The following is a 22,610-nucleotide window of genomic DNA, read 5'->3' as shown; positions in this document are numbered from 1 at the left end:
ATGTAGATATTTTTTCTAATTTATTAAACAAGAAAAAATGAAATATCACATTGTCATAAGTATTCATACCCTTTGCTCAGTATTGAGAAGAAGCTAGTACAGTCATGCTAGTACAGTCATGAGTCTTCTTGGGGATGATGCTAGAAGATGTTCAAACCTGGATTTGGGGATCATCTGCCATTCTTCCTTATAGATCCTCTCCAGTTCCCTCAGGTTGGATGGTGAACATTGGTGGAACCATTTTCAAGTCTCTCCAGAGATGCTCAATTGGGTTTGGGTCAGGGCTCTGGCTGGACCCATCAAGAATGATCACAGAAGTTCTGAAGCCATTACTTTATTATTTTAGCTGTGTGCTTAGGGTCATTGTCTTGTTGAAAGGTGATCCTATAGCCCAAAATGAATGCGTCCAAGTACAGTTGTCCTGTCCCTGCAGCTGAAAATAAATCATGATGCTGCCACCATCCTGCGTCACTGTTGGGATTGTATTTGGCAGGTGATGAACAGTACCTGGTTACCTGGTTATTAACACCAAAAAATGAAATATTTGTCAAATCAAACCAGAGAATTTTATTTCTCATAGTCTGGGGGGAGTCCTTCGTGTGTTCTTTTGCAAACTGTATGCAGCTCTCATATGTCTTGCACTGAGGAGAGGTTTCTATCTGCACACTCTGCTATGAACCCCGACTGCTGGAGGCTGCAGTGATAGTTGACTTTGTAGAACTTTCTTCCATCTCCCTGCTGGACCTCTGGGGTTCAGCCACAGTGATCTTTGGGCTCTTCTTTAGCTTTCTCACCACGTCTCTTATCCCACAATTGCTTAGTGTAGCTGGACAGCCAGGTGGTCATCCCAAATTTCTTCCATTTAAGGAACCTTGAGTGCTGCAATAATTCTTTTGTAACCTTGAACATATCTGTGCCTTGCCAAAATTCTGTTTCTGAGCTCCATGGGCAGTTTCTTAGACTTTATGATTCTCATGTGCTCTGACATGCACTGTGAGGCTTCATATAGACAGGTGTTTGCCTTTCCTATTCAAGTCCAATCAGTTTCATCAGCTGGACCCCAATGAAGAAGTAGAACCATCTCAGGATCAGAAGGAAATGGACACCGATGCGTTAAATATGAGTGCAACTGCAAAGGGTCTGACTACATATATATTTCATGAAATATTCATGATATTTCAGTTTTTCTTGTTTATTAAATTAGTTAAAATATCTACATTTTTGTTTTTTTCTGTCAAGATGGGGTGCAGAGTATACATTCATGAGCAAAAAAAATAGAACTTTTTTGATCTTACCATTTGGCGGCAATGAAACAGAAAGTGTTGAGGATGTTGGCGCAAATTTTTCACCGGATTTCGATAGGAAACCATTAGGGGGAAGAAGATACACGCTTTACATTCTTAGCAGACTCTGCCAACATTTTTGATGGAGTGTCTGTTGTTTTACGTATAGGGGATTCTGTGTAATAGATCACAACAATAGAACCCCCAGTGCTTGTGTGAACCTAGTCGACTAATAACCTGTGTTGTATTCATAGGTCAGAGGATGCACCTACCTCTTTCCCTCCATTCAGTTTGCCTGTAGCCGTAGTTAGAAGGTAAGTAACCTAGGAAAATGTTGTATAACTTCCTTCCAAATGTCATTTTTTGTAATGGTTTGAAAAGGTGTTGCATGGAAAGATTGTTATCTATTCTAGAGCAGATTACCCCTTTGACACTTATGGAATGTGGAGGAACTTTTGATCATCCATGTGTCCAATGGCCTCTGCAAGTAGTCTATTCATCCTGTACTTTTAACCCTAGTGCAGTCTGCCCGGTAGGCAGCATGAAAAGCCCAAAGAGATCAGGATGAATGAGAATGTCCAAAGCTCTGGGGAACACCGGCTTTTTGGGACACACATGTAAGCCCTGACAACCGTTCACAATATAGCAAACTTCAATGATCCTGCCTATTTAAGGAGACTATCAAACTCTTAAAGGGGTATTCCCATGAATACAAGTTTTTTGTATCACTCTCACTGATCACATCCTGCCAGCATATGGTGAGCAGACAGAGAGGCTGCAAACTACAAGCTACAAGGAGATAAGTGATCCGGGGGAAGTGGTAGGCAGGAAGATATCTGTGAGATGTAGCAGACCTCACAGTGTAACCGTGTAAAAGTCTGTCCGCCTCTGTCTGTCAGCCTATGTGTAATCTCATGCATCTCTGATTTTTCTCATCTCACTGTGTCAGTGTGTTAGTACAATGTCAAAAGCCAGATTAAAGTGCATATACACCTGTGCCCCGATAATCTAAACATTGTCACCCCACAGAACTAGAGGGATCGTAATGTCTCTGCTTAGAGAGTCCCCGCCCACACCCTGGAATTTTGCACTGAGGAGCCTAAAGAGTGATAGGAGCTAAAGCAGCGATAAAACCGAGTAACATTGGAAAGTAAGGGGTTAAAATGATCTTTATTGTGTTAACATCACTAGGGGATAGAAATGTGAGAATTTTCTTTTGTGGGAAAACCCCTTCAAAGGAAATCTACCATCAAAATCCATCGGGATAAACCACGGACACTTACTCATAGATCTAGGCACCATCACTGTGGTAATCTTTTCACATTTATCGATGGCCTCCTTCCTTCTAAAATCTTTTTTTTTTTAAATTTATGCTAATGAGCCCCTGTGCGTTTCCAGAGCCCCTCCGTGCTGCAGCTTCACAAGCTGTTACACTGCCCTTCGCATTGTACAAACCTGTGAAGCTTCAGCACGGAGGGGCTCTGTTAACACCCCAGAAACCCTCCATGCTCATGAGCATAATTTTATAAGTTGGTTATAGAAGATAGGAGGACATGGAGAACAAATATCAGAAGCAAGTGTCCCCGGTTTATCATGCTTGATTTTGATAGTATTGTCCATACCAATATAATTGCACATAAAGATCTTTTATAGAAGAAACATTCCTTTTTTGCCACAAACTAATGAATGAAAGAAAAAAGTGGCTTGATTTACCTACATATGGCTGCAAAAACTCTGGGTTCCCTTAGTAAATACTATCCAGTGCTGCTGCTTTAGCATTTTCAGCTGGTGTCACTGCTATCTGTATGCAAATTGAGCTCTTCTTAAATCTGTTAAAATCTATCTTGTAGATGTTTTAGTTTTTTCAGACCCATTTTTATTCCTGAAATGCAGCAATCAAAGCTATCTATATTGGAGGATTTCTGTAAACCTGTCATTACTGTTGGGGGTAATGTTGATATACAGGCAGCTTGAGTCTTTTAAAAGGATTTGTCAGCTTTCTTGTTATAATTCTTATTAAAACACATAAGTCAAAGTAATGAGTGTGTCTATTAGGATATAAAAAAATTAAAAGGGACAAAGGCTACTTTCACAGCACGTTTTTGGACAGGTTTACTGTATACATCAGGAAAGCTCCTGGAGTATGCATGAAACCTGTCAATTTTACTTCGTTTTGTTGCTGTTTTAGCCCCTATCACTCAGTGATGAGGAGATCATGAGATGCATATAACACATGACCTTCTCGGCTCTCCTTTCACAGCCATAACATACACAGCTCTGCTATATGCCTCCCTCCCCTGGATAAAGACCTATCTGCCTGTAGCTTGTAGCTTTACTCTCCTTACACACCAGCAGGAGGTCCATGTGTGTGTGAGCTCGTCTTGGAATGCAATGGTGGGAGCCACTGCAGAGAGGAGCTCAGCTCAGTGCAGCGTCAGACAGAAGAACAACATGGTTTCACAGGGTCGTACAATGCGCAGGAGCACTACTTCCTCCCATTGTGCAAAAGTACGGCCAGAGGCTCATTAGCATAAAGTAAAAAAATAGATTTTAGAAGGAAAGAGGCCAAGGATATATATAAAAAGATTACCACAGTCACTGTGCCTAGATCTATGAGTAAGTGTCCCTCGTTTATCCTGATAGATTTTGATGGTAGATTTCCTTTGAAGGGGTTTCCCACGAAAGAAAATTCTCACATTTCTATCCCCTACTGATGTTAATGCAATAAACCCTTAGTTTACCCTTTTAACCCCATAGTTTACAATGTTACTTAGTTTTATTGTTGCTTTAGCTCCTATCACTCTTTAGGCCTGCAAAATTCCAGGGTGTGGGCGGGGACTCTCTAAGCAGACCCATTATTATCCATCAAGTTCTGTGGGGTGACAATGTGGCTAGATTATCGGGGCACAGGTGTATATACACTTTCATCTGGCTTCTGATGAGACTGATCAGAGATGCATGAAATTTCACATAGGCTGACAGACAGAGGCTGACAGACTTTTACACTGTTGCACTGTGAGCTCTGCTACATCTCACAGATATGAACCTGCCTCCCATTTCCCCCGGATCACTTATCTCCTTGTAGCTTGTAGTTTGCAGCCTCTCTCTCTGCTCACCATGTGCTGGCAGGATGTAATCAGTGAGAGTCTCTGAGCTCCATTCAGGGGGCGTGGCTACAGGCACACAGTAGAGAGAGACAGAAATCTCATCTGCACAATCTCACACAGAAATCCAAGATGGCGGCCACCCGACCCCAAATCAGAAGTTACAGGGTTGTGTCTAGGGGCAACTGAAATTGTGTATAGCAGGACTGATAGAGACAGGTTGGAATTATATCTATGGAATGCTGCATTTTTGTTAACACATTCTCTAATTCAATGTTATTATTTTGTTAACCTGAGTACATTTAAGAAATTTGTCTTTAAAGGGGTATTCCCACAAAGACAAGATTCTTAAATCTTATATAATTCCAACCTGTTTCTATCAGTCCTGGTGTTGACAATTTTGGTTGCACTGGATCCGACCGTAAATCTTCTGACTATGGTCGAATTCTTCTCATGAATAGCTTCTCTTGCCTTCACACTGAAGTGCTCTCTGCCTCCTGCATTACAAGACGAGTTCAGACACAGGCACTTCCTGCCATCAGGCAGCATGAAGTGACTTACTCTACAAGCTACAGAAAGATAATGCCTTTATAGCAGTGACTTAGGTGAGAGAGCAGAGCTGAGAGTGTCATTGTACTTATATATCCATCTCATGGACCTCAATATCTCTGATCTGTCTCATCTCTCTAGATACTAGTAGAATGTTCAGGAGCTAAATAAGTGTAGATAAACCTTGTACTTTGATAATCTAACCACACTGTCAGCACACAGCGTTTTATAGCACAGAGGAATCATGAAGTGTCTGCTTAGGGAGCGCCCACCCACACTCTGGAATCTTACACTGACCATCACTGAGTAATATTGGAAACACCAATAGAGTATTAAAATTTAGCAACTTTCTTTCATGGGCAAACCCTTTTAATGAAAAATGCAGCAGTCATCACTTTTCATCCTGCTTTATACTGGAGAGTGAAGTTTATGTTTAGTGGAAGCCATAAGAGCTTCAGAGGATGCAACTGTTATGGCATCAGCCCTTGGCATCCACTGAGTGTACACTGTTGGTAGTTCCCTAGTGATGTAACTGTTCACATAAGGGCGGCTTAGTCTGTCCAGAGATGCCCTGAACCAGAGGGCCTATCCCACTGTATGAGCACTCAGCTCAGGTATTTTGAACTCCATTGTGAAAGTTAATTGCTACAATGCAGAAAGGTAACAAAAAGTGTTGATCAATTTTTGCATTCTTCAGTGCATGTGCATTATTTTTTTTATTTTAGATTTCACCTTCCTGTCTCTGTGAGCAGCCATCATGCAGTAAGTCCATACACCATGGCTTCTCCTTTGAGTTCAGACTGGATAACCACAAAGCCAGTATCAGATATGCTGCGCATAGCATGGAATATGTCCTGGAACCAAGGAATGGATAACTTTTTGAATAATCTTGAAAAAGAACAGGATAAAAATGAAACGTAAGTAAATACACACAGAATATATGTACCTTTTATGATATGTATAACATATTTTTCGGTCTATAAGGCACACAAAAAATCCTTTGATTTTCTCAGAAATCAAAGGTGCACTTTATAGTCCATTGCGCCTTATAGTCCAGTGCGCCTCATCTATGAACCGTACTTACAGCCAACAGCTGCCTTGAACTGTGCACAGGTCTGCCACCTACTGGTCATTCATCCTTATAATCAGGTGCACTTTATAATCCGGTGCGCCTTATATATGAACCTAGACGTTTTAGCAGGCATTTATTGATGGTGCACCTTATAATCCGAATAAAAATACAGTATTTTTATTGGTTTTAGTGTTTTCTATTTATTTTATAATGTTTCACACATTTATTCATATATTTATTGAATTTATTTTCTATTAGTGTTTAAATCTCATAACTTGGTATTGAGTGTAGATTCTGCAATATGTAATAACATTGATAAACAATAATGTATGGTAGAAACTAAAATAACTTTAGGTGGTCATAGAGATCATTCTGATAAACTCCACTAAATTATGGATGACTTCTCAGAAAATTATAAAATTTCTCTGACTGGATCGCTGACAGTTGTGTATGTATCATTTCCCCTGTGTTGTATGACATGATAAACTGAGCTATATGGATGATTAGTAATGCTGTGTCCTATAGAAAGGCCTGTTTCCGCTGTTTAGCTCACCATTAGACATTACTATGACAAGCAGTGCCTCGTGTCAGCTAGGATTTTTATTGCTGTACCTGTGTGTATAACATTTCAAACTGTGACTGTGTTTTTTTCTTTCCTCTCCTAAGTTTTTCCGATACATTAAAGTTATCCCCAGAAGAAGTCCTGACATTGAGGATGACACACTCAACCAGTGGACTGCAAGATTGCCTGAGTTATATCATTCAGGCTGTGTCTCATGGGGAAGTTCGTTCTGCTGTTGCTAGGATGAATTTTTATCTCCTAAATGACAGACTGGTTCTAAACTGCCTGACTGACTATAACATGTCTTCCTTGAAGTGTTTGCCTTGGCATACTGCATTAAGCAGGTAAGACCCACTGCGCAATTTCAAATATGTGCTTGCTCTGCATAAAATATGCACACACACGCGTGGCGATTAAAGTGGGGCATGGAAGCAGCTTTTTACTTTCCATCGTATTTATATCTCCGTTCAGGGATTGTAAATATTTCTTTTTTGAGTTAAATATTTACTAGGGGACATGGAATATCTGAAATAAGTTACTACTGGTAAAAATCCCTGTATATGTATAAATGTGGCTATGAGTATATTTATTTCTTTCTCTCTATATCTATCTATGTGTGCGTATGTGAATTTGTATGTATATGTGTTTGTGTGTGTAATATTTAATTTTTTTTTTTATTAGCTGTAGCTACAACAAAATAGATTTACAGCTAGAGGCAGATTCACATAGAACTCTAATAAAAAAAACACCCTTCTTTAAGCTAAAAATCATTTCCCGTACATTCCTATAACTCAACGTTCTTATATTACCTGGCATGAGAATGGGGGGGTGGGGCTATTCCACTTGGCCGACCCCTCACATCTACTCCCCATGTCCCATGCCTCTTCACAGCAATTCATGTAATCAGAGTGACATTATCTAAGGTTCTGTTACATTTGCAATGTTTGCCCCATCTATATATCTGATCACATGAAATCACAGCATGTTTCCATGGACTTCTACACCCCCCCCCCATGCCTCTCTGCTGTGATTTCATGTGCTCAGATACATACATGGGGTAGATGTTGCAAATGTAACAGGACCTTAGATGACATCACCCCGGTCACATGAGTTTAATTGCCTAATGGTGTGACAGAGCTCTCTCAATATTCCACAAAGAATACTGTCCTAGTTAGACATGTCAATCAGGAATAAGGAAGCAGAGCAATGCAGTAACCAGTGAATATGCTGAGCCTCCTTCGACTCCCTTAGTGTGATTAGACTCCCATTCGGTGAGTTGCATATAACTTTACAAAGTGATTTTTCAAACATTGTAGCCATGGAAAGGAACCATTAAATAATAAGGGCAATGCTTTTTAATCATAGTTTTTAGGCTGTATACAACATGGGGGCAGGCTGGCTGTATACTACATGGGGCCAGGCTGGCTGTATACTACATGGGGCCAGGCTGGCTGTATACTACATGGGGCCAGGCTGGCTGTATACTACATGGGGCCAGGCTGGCTGTATACTACATGGGGCCAGGCTGGCTGTATACTACATGGGGCCAGGCTGGCTGTATACTACATGGGGCCAGGCTGGCTGTATACTACCTCGGGCCAGGCTGGCTGTTTACTACATGGGGCCAGGCTGGCTGGCTGTATCCGACATGGGGGCTGGCTGGCTGGCTGTATACGACATGGGGGCTGGCTGGCTAGCTGTATACGACATGGGGCTGGCTGGCTGTATACGACATGGGGGCTGGCTGGCTGTATACGACATGAGGGCTGGCTGGCTGTATAAGACATGGGGGCTGGCTGTATAAGACATGGGGGCTGGCTGGCTGTATACGACATGGGGGCTGGCTGGCTGTATACGACATGGGGGCTGGCTGGCTGTATACGACATGGGGGCTGGCTGGCTGTATACGACATGGGGGCTGGCTGGCTGTATACGACATGGGGGCTGGCTGGCTGTATACGACATGGGGGCTGGCTGGCTGTATACGACATGGGGGCTGGCTGGCTGTATACGACATGGGGGCTGGCTGGCTGTATACGACATGGGGGCTGGCTGGCTGTATACGACATGGGGGCTGGCTGGCTGTATACGACATGGGGGCTGGCTGGCTGTATACGACATGGGGGCTGGCTGGCTGTATACGACATGGGGGCTGGCTGGCTGTATACGACATGGGGGCTGGCTGGCTGTATACGACATGGGGGCTGGCTGGCTGTATACGACATGGGGGCTGGCTGGCTGTATACGACATGGGGGCTGGCTGGCTGTATACGACATGGGGGCTGGCTGGCTGTATACGACATGGGGGCTGGCTGGCTGTATACGACATGGGGGCTGGCTGGCTGTATACGACATGGGGGCTGGCTGGCTGTATACGACATGGGGGCTGGCTGGCTGTATACGACATGGGGGCTGGCTAGCTGTATACGACATGGGGGCTGGCTGGCTGTATACGACATGGGGGCTGGCTGGCTGTATACGACATGGGGGCTGGCTGGCTGTATACGACATGGGGGCTGGCTGGCTGTATACGACATGGGGGCTGGCTGGCTGTATACGACATGGGGGCTGGCTGGCTGTATACGACATGGGGGCTGGCTGTCTGACTACGACATGGGGGCTGGCTGTCTGACTACGACATGGGGGCTGGCTGTCTGACTACGACATGGGGGCTGGCTGTCTGACTGTATACTACATGAGGGCTGGCTATATACGGTGGGGGCTGTGACCAATGCATTTTCCACCCTTGGCTTATTCTCGGGTCGGCTTATACTCGAGTATATACGGTATCTCTCTTCTGGATATTCCTGTATGGAGGCTCACACTAACATTTTGGAATCCTTTTAGTAAGGGAGTCCCTGGGCACTGCTGGATAGGACACATTATAGACACCATTGACGCTATGCAGGCCACAATAAGTTGTACAAAGTTATGCCATATTCCTAAGTGGTTTTATCCATATTAACTGGAAATATTTTGATTATGTTTCCTTGCCTTTATCTGTGCTGCTGTATCTTTACATGGATTACTACACCAGCATGATATTACTCATACACAAACCCAAACGCTGTTATTTTTGCAATAAGCACATAAATGCAGGCTGTAGTTTGCCGTCAGAGTTTCCTTTGCCCCAAGCAGAAGAAAGGTTAATGTTTGTTCTTTTTCCTCTGTAGGTTTTTGCTGGTTCAACCAGCATGTGCTGAAGATGAAAAGCTACTGGCAGATGTGATAAGTTTCCTAAACAAGATCCTGAGAGAACAGAGTGGAAACTCAGACTCGCAGGATCTCCAATGGATACTAGAGATGCTACTTAAACAAGTAAGAACAGTACCTTGGAGTATTGCAATTGCCACTTCTGACAGATGACACAGCATTAACATCCATGGCCAATAAAGATAATTTAGCTGTAAAGAGTATACATTTATTTTGTTCACCTGCCAGTGGAATTCTGATGGGAGCAGTGAATCTGTCTCCCGCAATGCTCCGGGTCTCTATAAAACAGCAAATACTGCGGCAGGAGTGACATTGTATGATAATCAGAGAGCATTATTATTTGCTTGCTGGCTCACAGAGCCATTCATCCTGACTGCTCTTACTGCTCGTATTCTGCCTCGCATTTATGGAATAATGCAGGACTGGGAAATTGGACCTTTGTTGTTGCCCCACATATCCCTTCTGTTTCTAACTCGTCTGCTTCCGTTTCTAAAGGTTAAAGTCAGGATGGGAATTTATTTTATGACCGCTAATGGAAGGCTTCAAGATTGTTTTTTTTTTTTCTCTTTTGAAACTAATTTTGGGGTTCTTAATTGAATACTGCTTTCACCTTCCCTTGTGGACATCTGCAGGAACATTCACGCTGCGGCGCTGACCCTAAGTGCCGTATTCATTCATAACCTTTTGGCAAATGACAGCCAGTGTATAGGCACTGGGATTATTTAGTTGTAAAGCAGTCATCTAAGAGTAGCATTCCAGAAACCGTTCCACACCGATCATGCTGTGTGCTATTGCAGCTTACACATATGAAAGTAAAATTTGTTTGGAGTTTATGGACATATGTGACATAAATGTTTATATATTATTTATTTTGGGTAACTTTGATTTTCCAGTTCTGCATTTTGGGTCGGAAAAGTAAAAGGTTGTTCTTGTTTTTTGTCTGCACCACAGTTGCCACTAAAAAAGAATTGGGCAATAGTAGGGGGAAAAACATTAAAGATGTCAGTGTCATTTTCAGCGCACTACTCCTTGAATTTAATCCAGCTCCAAATTAGAATAGAAGCTATAGTTATTACAAGCAGCTCTGCGAAATCAACATCACAGAGACAATCTCTTATTTATTATTGAACTACGGGGTATTTTATCTAGATTAAAAGGGAGGAGCCCCTTTGGGTGCTATGCTTGGTTGTGATTGGCTTATCCTAATTTGGTCATGTTTCCAGATATGTTGTTCATTTTAACCGTGAAATTGCACATATCATGTGATATAGATATACAATAAGGCTCCAGTCCTTACAGTGTAGTCCTCACATGAGGAACATGATGTACCCTCTTCAAGGCTACGTTGGAGATGATGTTGTCTTGGAGGTCATACCACGTAGACACAATCCTGCATAGCTTCCGAATATGAAACTGAGTTATGTCCATAACAAACGTTAATTCTTTCTCGCATTACTTCAACTAGAAAAATATAGTCATGCCCATAACAGTGGGGCCGAACCCCCATAGACAGAGATAAAACATGCATTTCTACATTGGTCACAGCGCATGATCCTACATGTCCTGAGATGCAGAGTCAGCTCTAAGTTTGCTTCCATTCTAGAATCTCACATGTTTAGCTTAAAAAAACAAAAAGCTTTTTAAACCCTTACCGACTTGTGACGTATATGTACCTCACACATCAGCTGCTGGTGAATGTAGAGGGGTCACTGGCTGAGCCCTCACCATACATAGTAACCGTTTACTGCATATTGCAACAAACACCCACCAGTACCACCCACGGGTGTCAACTCTCAGATCACAAAGCTGCGGTGTCAGTAAAAAGCATCTTGGCTTTAATTGCCGCTCACCATGACCCTATGGGGTCTGAATAATGGAAAAAATAAAAAATAAATAAAAACCCCTAAACATTCAAATCACCTTTTTCCCTTGAACTGATATAAAAATAAACAGTTACAATCATAAACATGTTAGGTATCGCCATGTCCCAAAATGTTCAATCTATTAAAATATAATAGCCAGTCGTTTTACCCAGTCGTATAACGGAAAATAGCGACCAAAGTCGAAAATGCCACTTTTTCGCCATTTTGCAACATATAAGAAATGTAATAAAAAGTGATCAATAGGCTGTGAGTCCTTAAAATGGTAGCAGAGAAAATGTCATCTAATCTTGCAAATAATGACACCAATTTGTTTGTACAGGAGGTTTTAATTCTCTTAAATGTATGAAGACATTATAAAACTTATATAAATTATCATTCCCATGATTGTACCCACAAATAGAAGAAAATAGACACGTCATTTGGGGTGCACAGTGAAAGCTGTAAAAGCCAAGCCCACAAGAAGCTGGCGCAAATGCATTTTATCACCAATTTCACTGCATTGGAAATTGTTTCCCGCTTCCCAGTCCACGACATAGAATATTGATCACTGTCACTTTGAAGTGCAATTTGTTACACAACAAACAAATCCTCACACAGCTCTATACATGGTTAGAGATTTTTGAAGGTGTGGAGTGAAAAATGGAAATACAAAAACTGGTCTGGTCGTTAAGGGGTTAAAGTCCATGGAAATTAGGCCCTTCTCAGCTAATTTGCACATAGTTTTGGAGAATTTTTTTTTTTTGATAAACGGTGATTCAACTTAAAAGAAGGAATTCTGGGCAGGATATTTCATACCCTACCTGTCGGCGGTGATCGGTTCCCTGTAACTAAGGTACATAAGTGAATAGTATCAGAGAATATTGTTCCTGTATGCATTTTTTTCCCTCTGCCTTTCATCCCGGCTTTAGCGTTTTAAGTAGATTGCTTTCCCACCTGTACTCCACTGACAGCCAAAAGATAAAGCCACCTGATACAGTTTACTAACTTACCTCCTTACAAACTGTCATAGCTCATAGTCAGAGGCAAAGTTTAGCTCTTTGTGTGAGAGAACAGAAATCATTTTCTGTATACATTCTCCATTTGCCTTCTCACTCCTGTATTATCTGCAAGTTACGTCTGGACCCTTCCCCCGCAGTTGCCGTGTTGCCTCAGAGGTTACCATATAAGTACACAATTTTTGCTGGCTGCAGTGAGTGCGCAGGTATGGGACAGTAACGCCCAACGCCGGTCAAATCCCAGCCGGACCCGCCCTTCGCGTGGCCGCCCGCGTCCCCCCTTCACGTTTCTTCATGTCCCACTGGCATGAAGGTGGGGGGTAGGGGAAAATACAAGTGCTAGCAATAAGCTAGTGCTTCTACGCCCTGAGATATATGCCCCAATTTTGCAGCAGCAAAAACATGAGCCTCGTTTAGCAAAACGGTAATGTTTGCACATGGCATCCAATCAAATCTAATATTTCATTTTATAAACTGCTGTGGGAGCTCTGATTGATTGCCATGAGCAAATAGAAGAGTTTTGCTGTTTTTTGATAAATCTTCCCCTAATAGTATCTTTTTTTTTTCTAACTGGATTCTTGGTTCAGTATGTTTTCAGTTCTAGTGCAGCTATCAGGGATGATGGATCTAGTTAATGATGTATTGTGTTGTAGCTTATGATGAATATTTTGTAGCTTTTTGAGCACTGCAGCTGCAAGCATTATAGAGGTTTTGGCTGCTAAACTCATATTTTGCTTTATGCAGAGTAATTTGTTTAATGTTATTACATTGTTATAAAAATATGAAAAATACAAGCATATGTGTTTCTCTTTTACGGTTACATCACAAAGTCGGTAATTTGTGGGAACAGGTTGCAAATGTCACCTTGCCGTTCACTGTTCTGTGCTATTAATTTTATTTGCTTGTTTAAAGACCTCTGATGTCAATCACAACTTTCCATCATTATGTAATTCTTGGGCAAGTGTATCGCCAAGGCACACAGTTAATTTTAATGTTACTTTTCAGAGTCCAAGTCCACTACTAGATCTAATCGTCCAGAAAGAGCAAACGGCCAAAAAGGACTTGGATGATACACAAGCAGCTGTGAGGCAGCATCTGCAGAAAGAGCTGATGGGGTTTTTTAACACGCTAATGCTCTGTTTAACTTCAGTTACTGATCGGTAAGTGCCAACTTGCATTTTAATTCCAGATTTTGAGTATGCCGGATTAGTCACGCAGGGCTTTAAGGACGTTTGACTTTTTTTGTTGATTTATGAACCATTAAGATTGGAACATTTTCTTTGCTTACTTGTTTGTTTTTCGCCAAGCAGTAAATTAAGAACTGTTCCTTTTATGTGTAAGTTAAGTGAACCTTGCATCTTCCTTTTATTTTTAATCCTTTTATACCCAATAATAAGGCTTGAAAATATAATGGTGCTCATTAGTCCAAGTAAATATAAAACCATCTTTCTGATCCTGTTTCCCATACCCAAAGACAAATTTTGCTTAGTGTAGAAAAGACTGCTTCTTTATGCAAAATTCAGTAATGCAGTAATACATACAAGATAGGGTCTGTAGGTTTGTTTTTAAGTTGAATTTGTATGTAAGTCGGAACTGTATATTTTATCATTGTAACCCCAGCCAGAACTTTTTTGGTCTCTGTGACAATTGGATTTTAAAAATGTTGGGTTGTCAAAAGAATCAGGATCAACACTAAAGCTTCATTGTAGACACCTTTGATAACTGTTACAGCTGATTATTGTAGCCTAGGACTAAAGTACAATAAATTACCAATATCCAGGGGTCCGTTTGTAACTAGGGGTCGTATGTAAGTCGAGTGTTCTTAAGTAGGGGACCGCCTGTAATGTCTCAGAAAGCTCATTGGAGAGGTGTTGCGGGGGAGATATGTCTATGTGAGGGTTCTGGATTAATAGACTTTATAAATGTGGCGTAAGGTTTTTCACAAAGGGTTTTAGTCCATTTAAGGCACTTCCACGACTTGTACTAAAAGGAGCGTGACTACATAGCAAAGAGTCTATGCGCCAAAAGATTATGTCAGTGCACCACAAAAATCATTTATTTGCAGGATTAACCGCTTAAGGACGAAGCCCATTTTCGATTTGGTTTTTCCACTTTTTACACGCTTTTTTTTCTGTGTACAGAGCCTATGAGGGCTTGTTTTCTGCATAACAAATAGTACTTCCTAGTGATGGTATTTAATATTCTATACAGTGTACTTGGAAGTAGAAAAAAAGTTCCAAATGTGAAAAAACACAGTTGCACCATTTTCTTTTGGGCCTTTTTTTTACAACTTTTACTGTGCGCTCCAAATGACACTTTCATTTTTTGGTAGGATTGCAGAGATATCACATTTTATATATGTTTTATTCTGTATAAGTTTGATTTTAAAAGGTTTTCACTTTCCCATATTCAGAGGCCAGTAACTTTTTCATACTTCAAAGTACTTGTACAATGTGTCATTTTTGCAGGATTAGAAGACTCTTTTATTTATATCATTTTAGTGACTGACTAAATATTTATCTTAAATCCGTTGTAAGGGACAATGGGTGATTTGGGGTGATTTGGGGTGATTTGAGCTTTTAGGTTTTTATTAAAAAATGTTTTTGTTTTTGGTTATTTTATTTTTTTCCCTTTTTTTTAGATCCCCTAAAGTAATTGAACCCCAGTGATCTGTTCAATCCTAGCATATACTCCAGTAATACGGTGGATATTCCTAGAACAGTATTCCTCCGGCACGTGGTTATAGATTGGGTTACATTGTAGGCCGAGATTCTCACATAGACTCTCATATGTGATGGCAGTGGATTATCACTGCCAGATGACATCATAGGGGCTAGTGGCGATCCGGCCCAAGATGGTGGTGCCCATGCGCCGGCAGCATTTAATTGTTTAACACCTGTGATTGACACAGGTGTTAGTGGTGGGTGTTTGTCTAACTCTACACTAGTCTAATGTGCGAAACATTGATAAATCTCCCTCTGTGTCTCTTTACTGAAGCATATAAAATCACCAGTAAGGGCACAGATTGACAGGTTTTCAGAGTCACATCGATTAAGAGTTTTTGTTAAGCTAGATTAAGCTAATTTTTCCCTCCACTCCCCGGACTTCTGGCGAGGCTGTGGACAAAAAGGGACCCTAATACATCCCCTATAATCCTTCCCCAAAATCCAAACAAACGTGAGCATACTCTTGCTTTCCCTGGTTCTTGTCATGAAGACCTAATAGGGAAGAAAGCAAGACTGAAACAAATGATCAATAAAAACCAAGCATGGAATGTATGTACTATATTTTAAGCTGTAATCATAGCTTTGCTCGTATGTTACAAGTGTATTGTGGCCCAATGTGCCAAATTGCTTGTTCTACTGTTATTGTTAGAGTGCGGAAAAGGTAATAAAATAAGGGGTTTTCCCACAAACACAGCATAGGTACTAACTTTCTGATCAGCGGGGGGTCTGTGATCTGGATAGGGCCCTAACTTGTGTATGTAGGAAAAATAATGGGAAACCCCCTTTAAGCTCAAAACGCTTCAGTACCTTACTGCGGATTTGAGGTGCTCCAGTAAACAATTAAAATTTTATTTGAATAAAGACGGAATTTCTGTTCTTGATTTGTGCAAAAATAGTTGTAAAGATAGGTTTATTAGATTAGCCTAGATACTAAGTTGTTTTGATCTGAATAAAACAAAATAGTTGTACCTAGCTTACTATATGAAGCATTTTAAACAAGAAAAGTCCCCAGCGCTTACCAAAATGCCACAGCCTTATTGAAAAGTGTGGGGTGCCTAAAGTTGGAGCCCCTACAAATCTAATATAAATTGTCTATCCTCAGAGTTGGTCATCAATATGCAAAAAAATGAAAAAAATTCCATCATGTGTCGGCACGCATTTATGATTAAAGTTGCATAAATCTTGAGTGTTAAAGTTTAAAATAGCTTAGATCTTTCCCTGTTTGAGTGTAATTGTCACACATACGGTATGTATTCTGTTATTGTCATCCAGTGTTACATAATTGTGACCTGAAGCCTTCTCTCTTTTGATTTTTCTCCAGTAACTGTATTTGGGGTACACGTAGTAAAGGTTTTCTTTTTTTCTGCAGTTTGTTTTGTACTGTAGATAAACCTTCCTGTATGTAGCATAATGTTTTATGATGGTTGCTTTGTTCAGAATTCAGCACACATATCTGGTTTAGTATGAAAAGATAAAGGGAGAAAACTTTATTAGGAAACAAGAACTAATTGTTGCTTATTACACTGTGAAATAATTAATCCTCTTAACTTTAATAGTTGAATGCCTGCTGCTTAGGAGTCTTAAGACATATCTGTTTCTGCAGTGCGGTATTGGCTACCAGCAAATCTAATGATAAAATGGCCTCACTCGGATGCTGCCGGTTCTTTTTTTCACTTCGTTCTTAATAGGATTTTTCATGGTTGATAAATTTTCTAATGGTAATTAACCTTTAATGAATGCTGTATCAAAAATGAAGTTCTATCTATCCACACAGAACCTAAAAGGTTCATTACCCCCTTTTCTTGTCTCTGCCTTCACATTTGGAGCCTGGATTTGTAAAGCAAAGTGCATTGGTCTCCATTGACAATCAAGATAAGTTTGCTTTAGACTGTACATTCTGGTCTTTCTCCCAGTTATCTAAATCTTGGCATCATTATTTATATTAAAAAAATGAGCATTAAAGGGGGGTTTATAGTTTAAAAGAAAACTATCTTCAAGCTAGGGTTACACAATGTATTGAAACCTCTGTACTTTTTTGATAATTTCATACTCAGAAAGGTTCAATAATGGGTTTCTGTCATTTTCGGTACTAAATGCCTTATTCTGTTCTACAGAGGGATCTTCAGAGGAGATATCGGGCAGGGAATCCTTTGTATAGATGTTTTGGGTCGGGGAATCCTTTGTACGAATTGTAGACACTTTCTTCCTTTATCTCGAGGCCCGAGAATGGTGCGACGCCCACAGAAGTGTAGCTGCTACCCTCCTTCATCTCAACCCAATGTGTCTTCACACTGGTCCCTCAACCACAGGAAATGATCATATTTTTGAGAAAACTGCAATGAGACTTACCCCCCCCCCCCCTTTGACCCTCGCTTAACAATTACCCCAGCTCATCCAGGATTCACACCCACAGAAGTGGTTTCTAACATTATATCATAGGTGGGGTAAAAACTTGTATTTAAGAAACCACCTTTTACATCAGTGGAAATAAAATGGAAATGTGATTAACATAATTATTTTATTTTTTTCATATACGAAGTCAGTTTTATAAAATGTAATTCTTTTAAAATAGCTGAGGTAAACTAGCAGGCTGGTAAGATTATTTGACTGGACCAGTGTGTCAGCCTGCCAGTTTTCATCCCATTTTCTCCTTTCGTTTTCCACCTCCGCTTATTGCCAAATTGGATACTAAAACTGGCATTTGATCAACAGGATCAGCCCATCTGTTGCAGTCATAAAGAATTTTTACCTCGTGTGTGTTGGGAGCTTGTTGTATATTGTTCTGTCACTTGGGGAACATGTCACTGGTTTAAGGTCACTGGAAAGGTTCTTTTAAAACCTATAATTCTTTTCCACACTGCGAGGCTTTGTGCAGGTTAGAGTAACGTATGACACTGATGTAATTTATGCTCTATAACAGACATTACAATTTGGCGGCTGCTTTGTTTGCTGCCAGAGTATGGCCTGGAATACAGATCTCTGTACATCATTAAACAGATGTGTTTCCATCTCCGTGTCCCCGCTTCATGTTTGCCTTACATCAAGATTTGGCTGTTAATTTAACCGTAAAGTGACTGCTGGTTTTATGTACAGGTTTGTGATTTATATATGTTTGCTACATTCATATTTTTTGTTTTTATTACATTTTTTTACATTATTTGAAGGCTTGTTATACACAGTCAATTTCCAGAAATGCTGCGGTTGCGACTACTGGTCAGTGACAAGCTGTCATTGGGATAACATGTGAATGTATAGGGTCTTTTGATTTTCTGATGTGACATATATTATACTGGAAAATACCTTTATTGTGTCATACATCAAAGGCACAGATACAGTTCTAGGGAAAATGGCAGAATGACGCTTAGCTTTCCCAAAATAATGCATAGAAGTTTGTGAGTGTGTGAGAACAGTCTCTTATGTTTATACCTTGTTATATTTCTGCTGAATTCAGTCTTTTTTTTCACCCTTAACTCCTATTTGGAGCAACAAGTAATAAAGATTTCAATGGTGTAGCACACTAAACTTAGTGGGGGGGATTTATCATGCCTTATACATTGGTTTTCTGATGTACAAGGCATGAAAAAGTTGCATCGGCTGGCGTACAGCTAGGAAATTTACACCTTTCTTTTTTCAAAGTGGACTTCCCAGTGCCTAGGGCTAGATGGGGCGGAGGTTATAGCTGAAATCTATGCCTGGGCTGACGTCCAATGCTCTGTCCAGTCAACTTATATACTTTTGATTCATTGGTCAGCATGCGTAAAGTTACATAGAAACAATTTTGTCTAGTCGTGCAGTCATCACACCATGTCACATGAGGTTTGGCGGTTTGAGGGGCAGGAAGATGAAAGAAGACCATGAGAGACATGTCAGGCTCAGGGTGTAATTTAGTACAAAGACTGCATGACTGGACAAGGCTGTACTCTGCCCCATGACTTTCAGGTACTATAGAGAGCCAAAGAAATGTGAAGGGACTCCCCCCTCCTCCACTTCAGACTCTAAAAGTGGCTAGTATGTTGCAGGGTTGATGTGTGATTTGCCTTCTCGATGTGAGTTACATGAATTAGAATCTTCTAATACTGTTATTTGACTACTCTGCCGACTCATCTATAGCCTTGGCTCGAACAGAATATGTCTGTGTCCAACATGAAGTGCATGAAGGTCTGGTCTATCATGGATCGCGGAGAGGAGCTCCCCAGAAGATGATTTAACTCCTCTCGTCATTAAAATATATATCACTCAATGTTTCTTTTTTCCCATTCATTGTGTTAGTCCTTACACAACATCATTCTCTTATATTTCTCCTGCAAAAAGTTACTCTTCCCTGTTCATATGACTTGTGGTGGATATTTTCTGTAAGATGATGTGTGTATATAGGCGGTCCCCTACTTAAGAACACCCGACTTACAGACGACCCCTAGTTACAAACGGACCTCTGGATTTTGGCAATTAACTGTTACAGCAGATTATTGTAGCCTGGGCTAAAGTACATTAATCAGAGGTGTCTGCAATTAGCATTTACTGTTAATCCTGGTTCTTATGACAATCCAACATTTTTAAAATCCAATAGGGATTGAGACCCAAAAAATTTGGCCTGGAGCTACAATTCTAAAGTATACAATTCCGACTTACGTACAAATTCAATTTAAGAACAAACCTGCAGAACCCATCTTGTACATAACCCGGGGATCGTCTGTATACATAGATAAATGTTGTGTGACCTCCACAAAAAAAGGGCAGTTATAGATGTGTATTAATAAAGTACAGGTACAAGTTGTGCCTATTACAAATAATGGATCTTCTTTTTATTTTTTTTCTTCCTGGTTTCTATCATCTCTTGCTCTCTATTTCTCTTTATGCTAATCCAAGCCGATATCCCATGCTCCTGCTCTTTTGAGATATTGTTATTGTCTGTACATGTTGTATCTAACATTTTGCTGTGAATAAAGAGGGACCTCTATTGTGTTATTATAGTCACATTTTCTTTCCAGGAAGTGTTTGGCTCTTGCTGCATCCTTCCGAACGCAGCTGTCCTTACAGTTGATTCACTGTTTGAAAGTATCAGATGCTCCCCATTTTTATGGACTTCCATCATTGGCAAGAACTCTGAAAGGAATGGTGCATGTGACATCAATGCCAGGTTGGAGCTTACATGGTCCATCGACTGAACCAATGACAATCTGTGTGAAGGCCCTGACCAGTCTTCTCGAGGTAACATTTCAGACAAAATATTTATACATGATCCATTATTTGTGACCACTTAATAACAGAACTCTGCAACACGCACACATAATAGTACATATAAACAGTATGGACCTCTCAAAGTTAAAAAAAAAAAAAAAAAAAAATGTTTTAACAGAAGGCACAACAAAGGAGTCCATAAGCAGCAATGGTTAGTAAACATGACCCAGTACTTTGTGAAGTCCTCTTATCGCACTCTTGTCATTGTGGCTGATCAATTTTTCCTTGTATGAAAATGAGACCTAAACCCTGGTTAGTCAACACATCAACGCCTCCACACAAAGTAGTGATGGCTTTAGATTTAGTTTTTTCAGAGGGGCTCTCCATGATGTGAGAATTCCCTTAGATCATGCTGTAATACTTATTAACTTAAACTTCTAGTCAAATGATTCTTCCCATACTAAAGACCTCATTGCCCGGCATTGCTATAGAGTATACTTAGAAATAGAGTTTACAGCAGTACTGCTCCATTTACCATGAAATTGTTTTCCTCTGTTATCAGATCATCTCATCCTTTTATGTGGAATGGGGAGGAAATGCTCTTTCCTATATGGGGAAAGGTGTCACTAAGAGCACGGTCTTGTGCTTGCTTCACTTGTCCCATGAGATGACAGCTGAAGCCAAGAATATGGTAAGAGAGGAATCATGCTCTTTGGGATGTGTGCTAAGAATTATATCTGTGAAGTGTCAAGAATGGATTTTCATGTTTGTTCTATGTCATTTTGTGAAGGCATGAATTGCTGCAGAATTTTTATCTTTTAAGGTGGAATCCATACTGAGATATGCTGTTCCTTTAAACTGCAATTCCAAATGTGGAAAATGTTTTTGTTCCGTGTGCTAAAAAGGAATATTTGTTGACAACAATGGTTCAATGGCTTGGTTTACAAAAATATATTCATCCTTTGAAATCTCTTTTCTACCTATCAGATTATGTGCAGATGGCTGTTTGAAACTGTATCTCCTTTGAGGCACTGAAGCAAAATACCAATTAATTCCTCCTTATGGCGTACTTTAGCTTTGTTTTGTTCCTTATTTCTTTGGATTTGTTTTCTTTTTTTCCCACTAAATATTGTCTTAGTACACACGTTTTAAAATCTATTTCTACGTAATGTGTCTTTACTGGGTCACATGAAGTTCACTAGTGCAGCAGGTGCCGGAGACATACATTTTATGTACGTCTTGGTAGAACAGAAGCATCATGAACCTGAATTTCTTGTGCTAAAAATAATGAAGTCTGTGATCTGAGACCTTGATGGAATCCCTGTTGGTAGAGAGTGGGGATCTTCCAAGAAAAATATCCATATGCTCTAATATGGACAGGAGTTTTCTTAATGAGACTATTTATTTTTTTATGGTTAGTGGTATATCCATAGACCATTGCATTGATTGGCCATCCTTTGTCTAGGCCAGTGGTGGCGAACCTTTGGCACGGGTGCCAGAGGTGGCACTCGGAGCTCTTTCTGTGGGCACCCAGGCCTTCACCCCAATTTAGAGTTTGCTAGATAGGACTCAAGGCTTTCCCCTGTGATCCAATACAGCCCAGGATGTGCCAAGCTCTGTGCTATTTTAAAGCAACATCCTTGAGTGCCAGGACTACAGGAGGAGCGGGAAGGTGTGGATAGAGATGGATTATCGTTGGAGCTCCTGCTCTGGGATACCTGATCCTTCCTCTTCAGGGGACCCTGGCAGGAAGCTATGATCCAAATTTCTCCATCATCTTTCAATTGTATTGGTGAACTCAGGACGTCGATTCAATTAAAACCTGTGATACAGCAGGTTCCAATAACTTACTGCTTAAATTGTCATGTTGGCACTTCGAGACATATAAGTGGGTTTTGGTTGTAGCTTGGGCACTTTGTCTCCAAAAGGTTCACCATCACTGGTCTAGGCCATCATTATCAGAGTTGAGAGTTGCAGGTATCAAGGATTGGGCATAGGTAAAAGCTGTGTATGGGCCATGTTAAGTTGGGGGTGCACGTAATGTA

General features: G+C 40.6%; 1 protein-coding gene across 4 annotated transcripts in view; it reads left to right on the top strand.

Moving 5' to 3' along the window:
- The window catches only part of RTTN (rotatin), a 143,552-nt gene that overhangs the window by 65,728 nt on the left and 55,214 nt on the right, over positions 1-22,610 (top strand). For all 4 annotated transcript variants that reach the window (XM_072152310.1, XM_072152311.1, XM_072152308.1 and 1 more), the window contains exons 24-30: positions 1,538-1,597; positions 5,662-5,853; positions 6,675-6,914; positions 9,744-9,888; positions 13,667-13,821; positions 20,376-20,595; positions 21,128-21,256. In XM_072152310.1, coding sequence (XP_072008411.1) covers positions 1,538-1,597; positions 5,662-5,853; positions 6,675-6,914; positions 9,744-9,888; positions 13,667-13,821; positions 20,376-20,595; positions 21,128-21,256 — 1,141 coding nt within the window. The remainder of the gene's footprint in view (positions 1-1,537; positions 1,598-5,661; positions 5,854-6,674; positions 6,915-9,743; positions 9,889-13,666; positions 13,822-20,375; positions 20,596-21,127; positions 21,257-22,610) is intronic.

This window comes from Engystomops pustulosus, chromosome 5, assembly GCF_040894005.1.
Source record: "Engystomops pustulosus chromosome 5, aEngPut4.maternal, whole genome shotgun sequence".
NCBI classification, from domain to species: Eukaryota; Metazoa; Chordata; class Amphibia; order Anura; family Leptodactylidae; genus Engystomops; species Engystomops pustulosus.
Note: the sequence above shows the minus strand (reverse complement) of the source record. Positions and strands in the feature narration are given on the sequence as shown.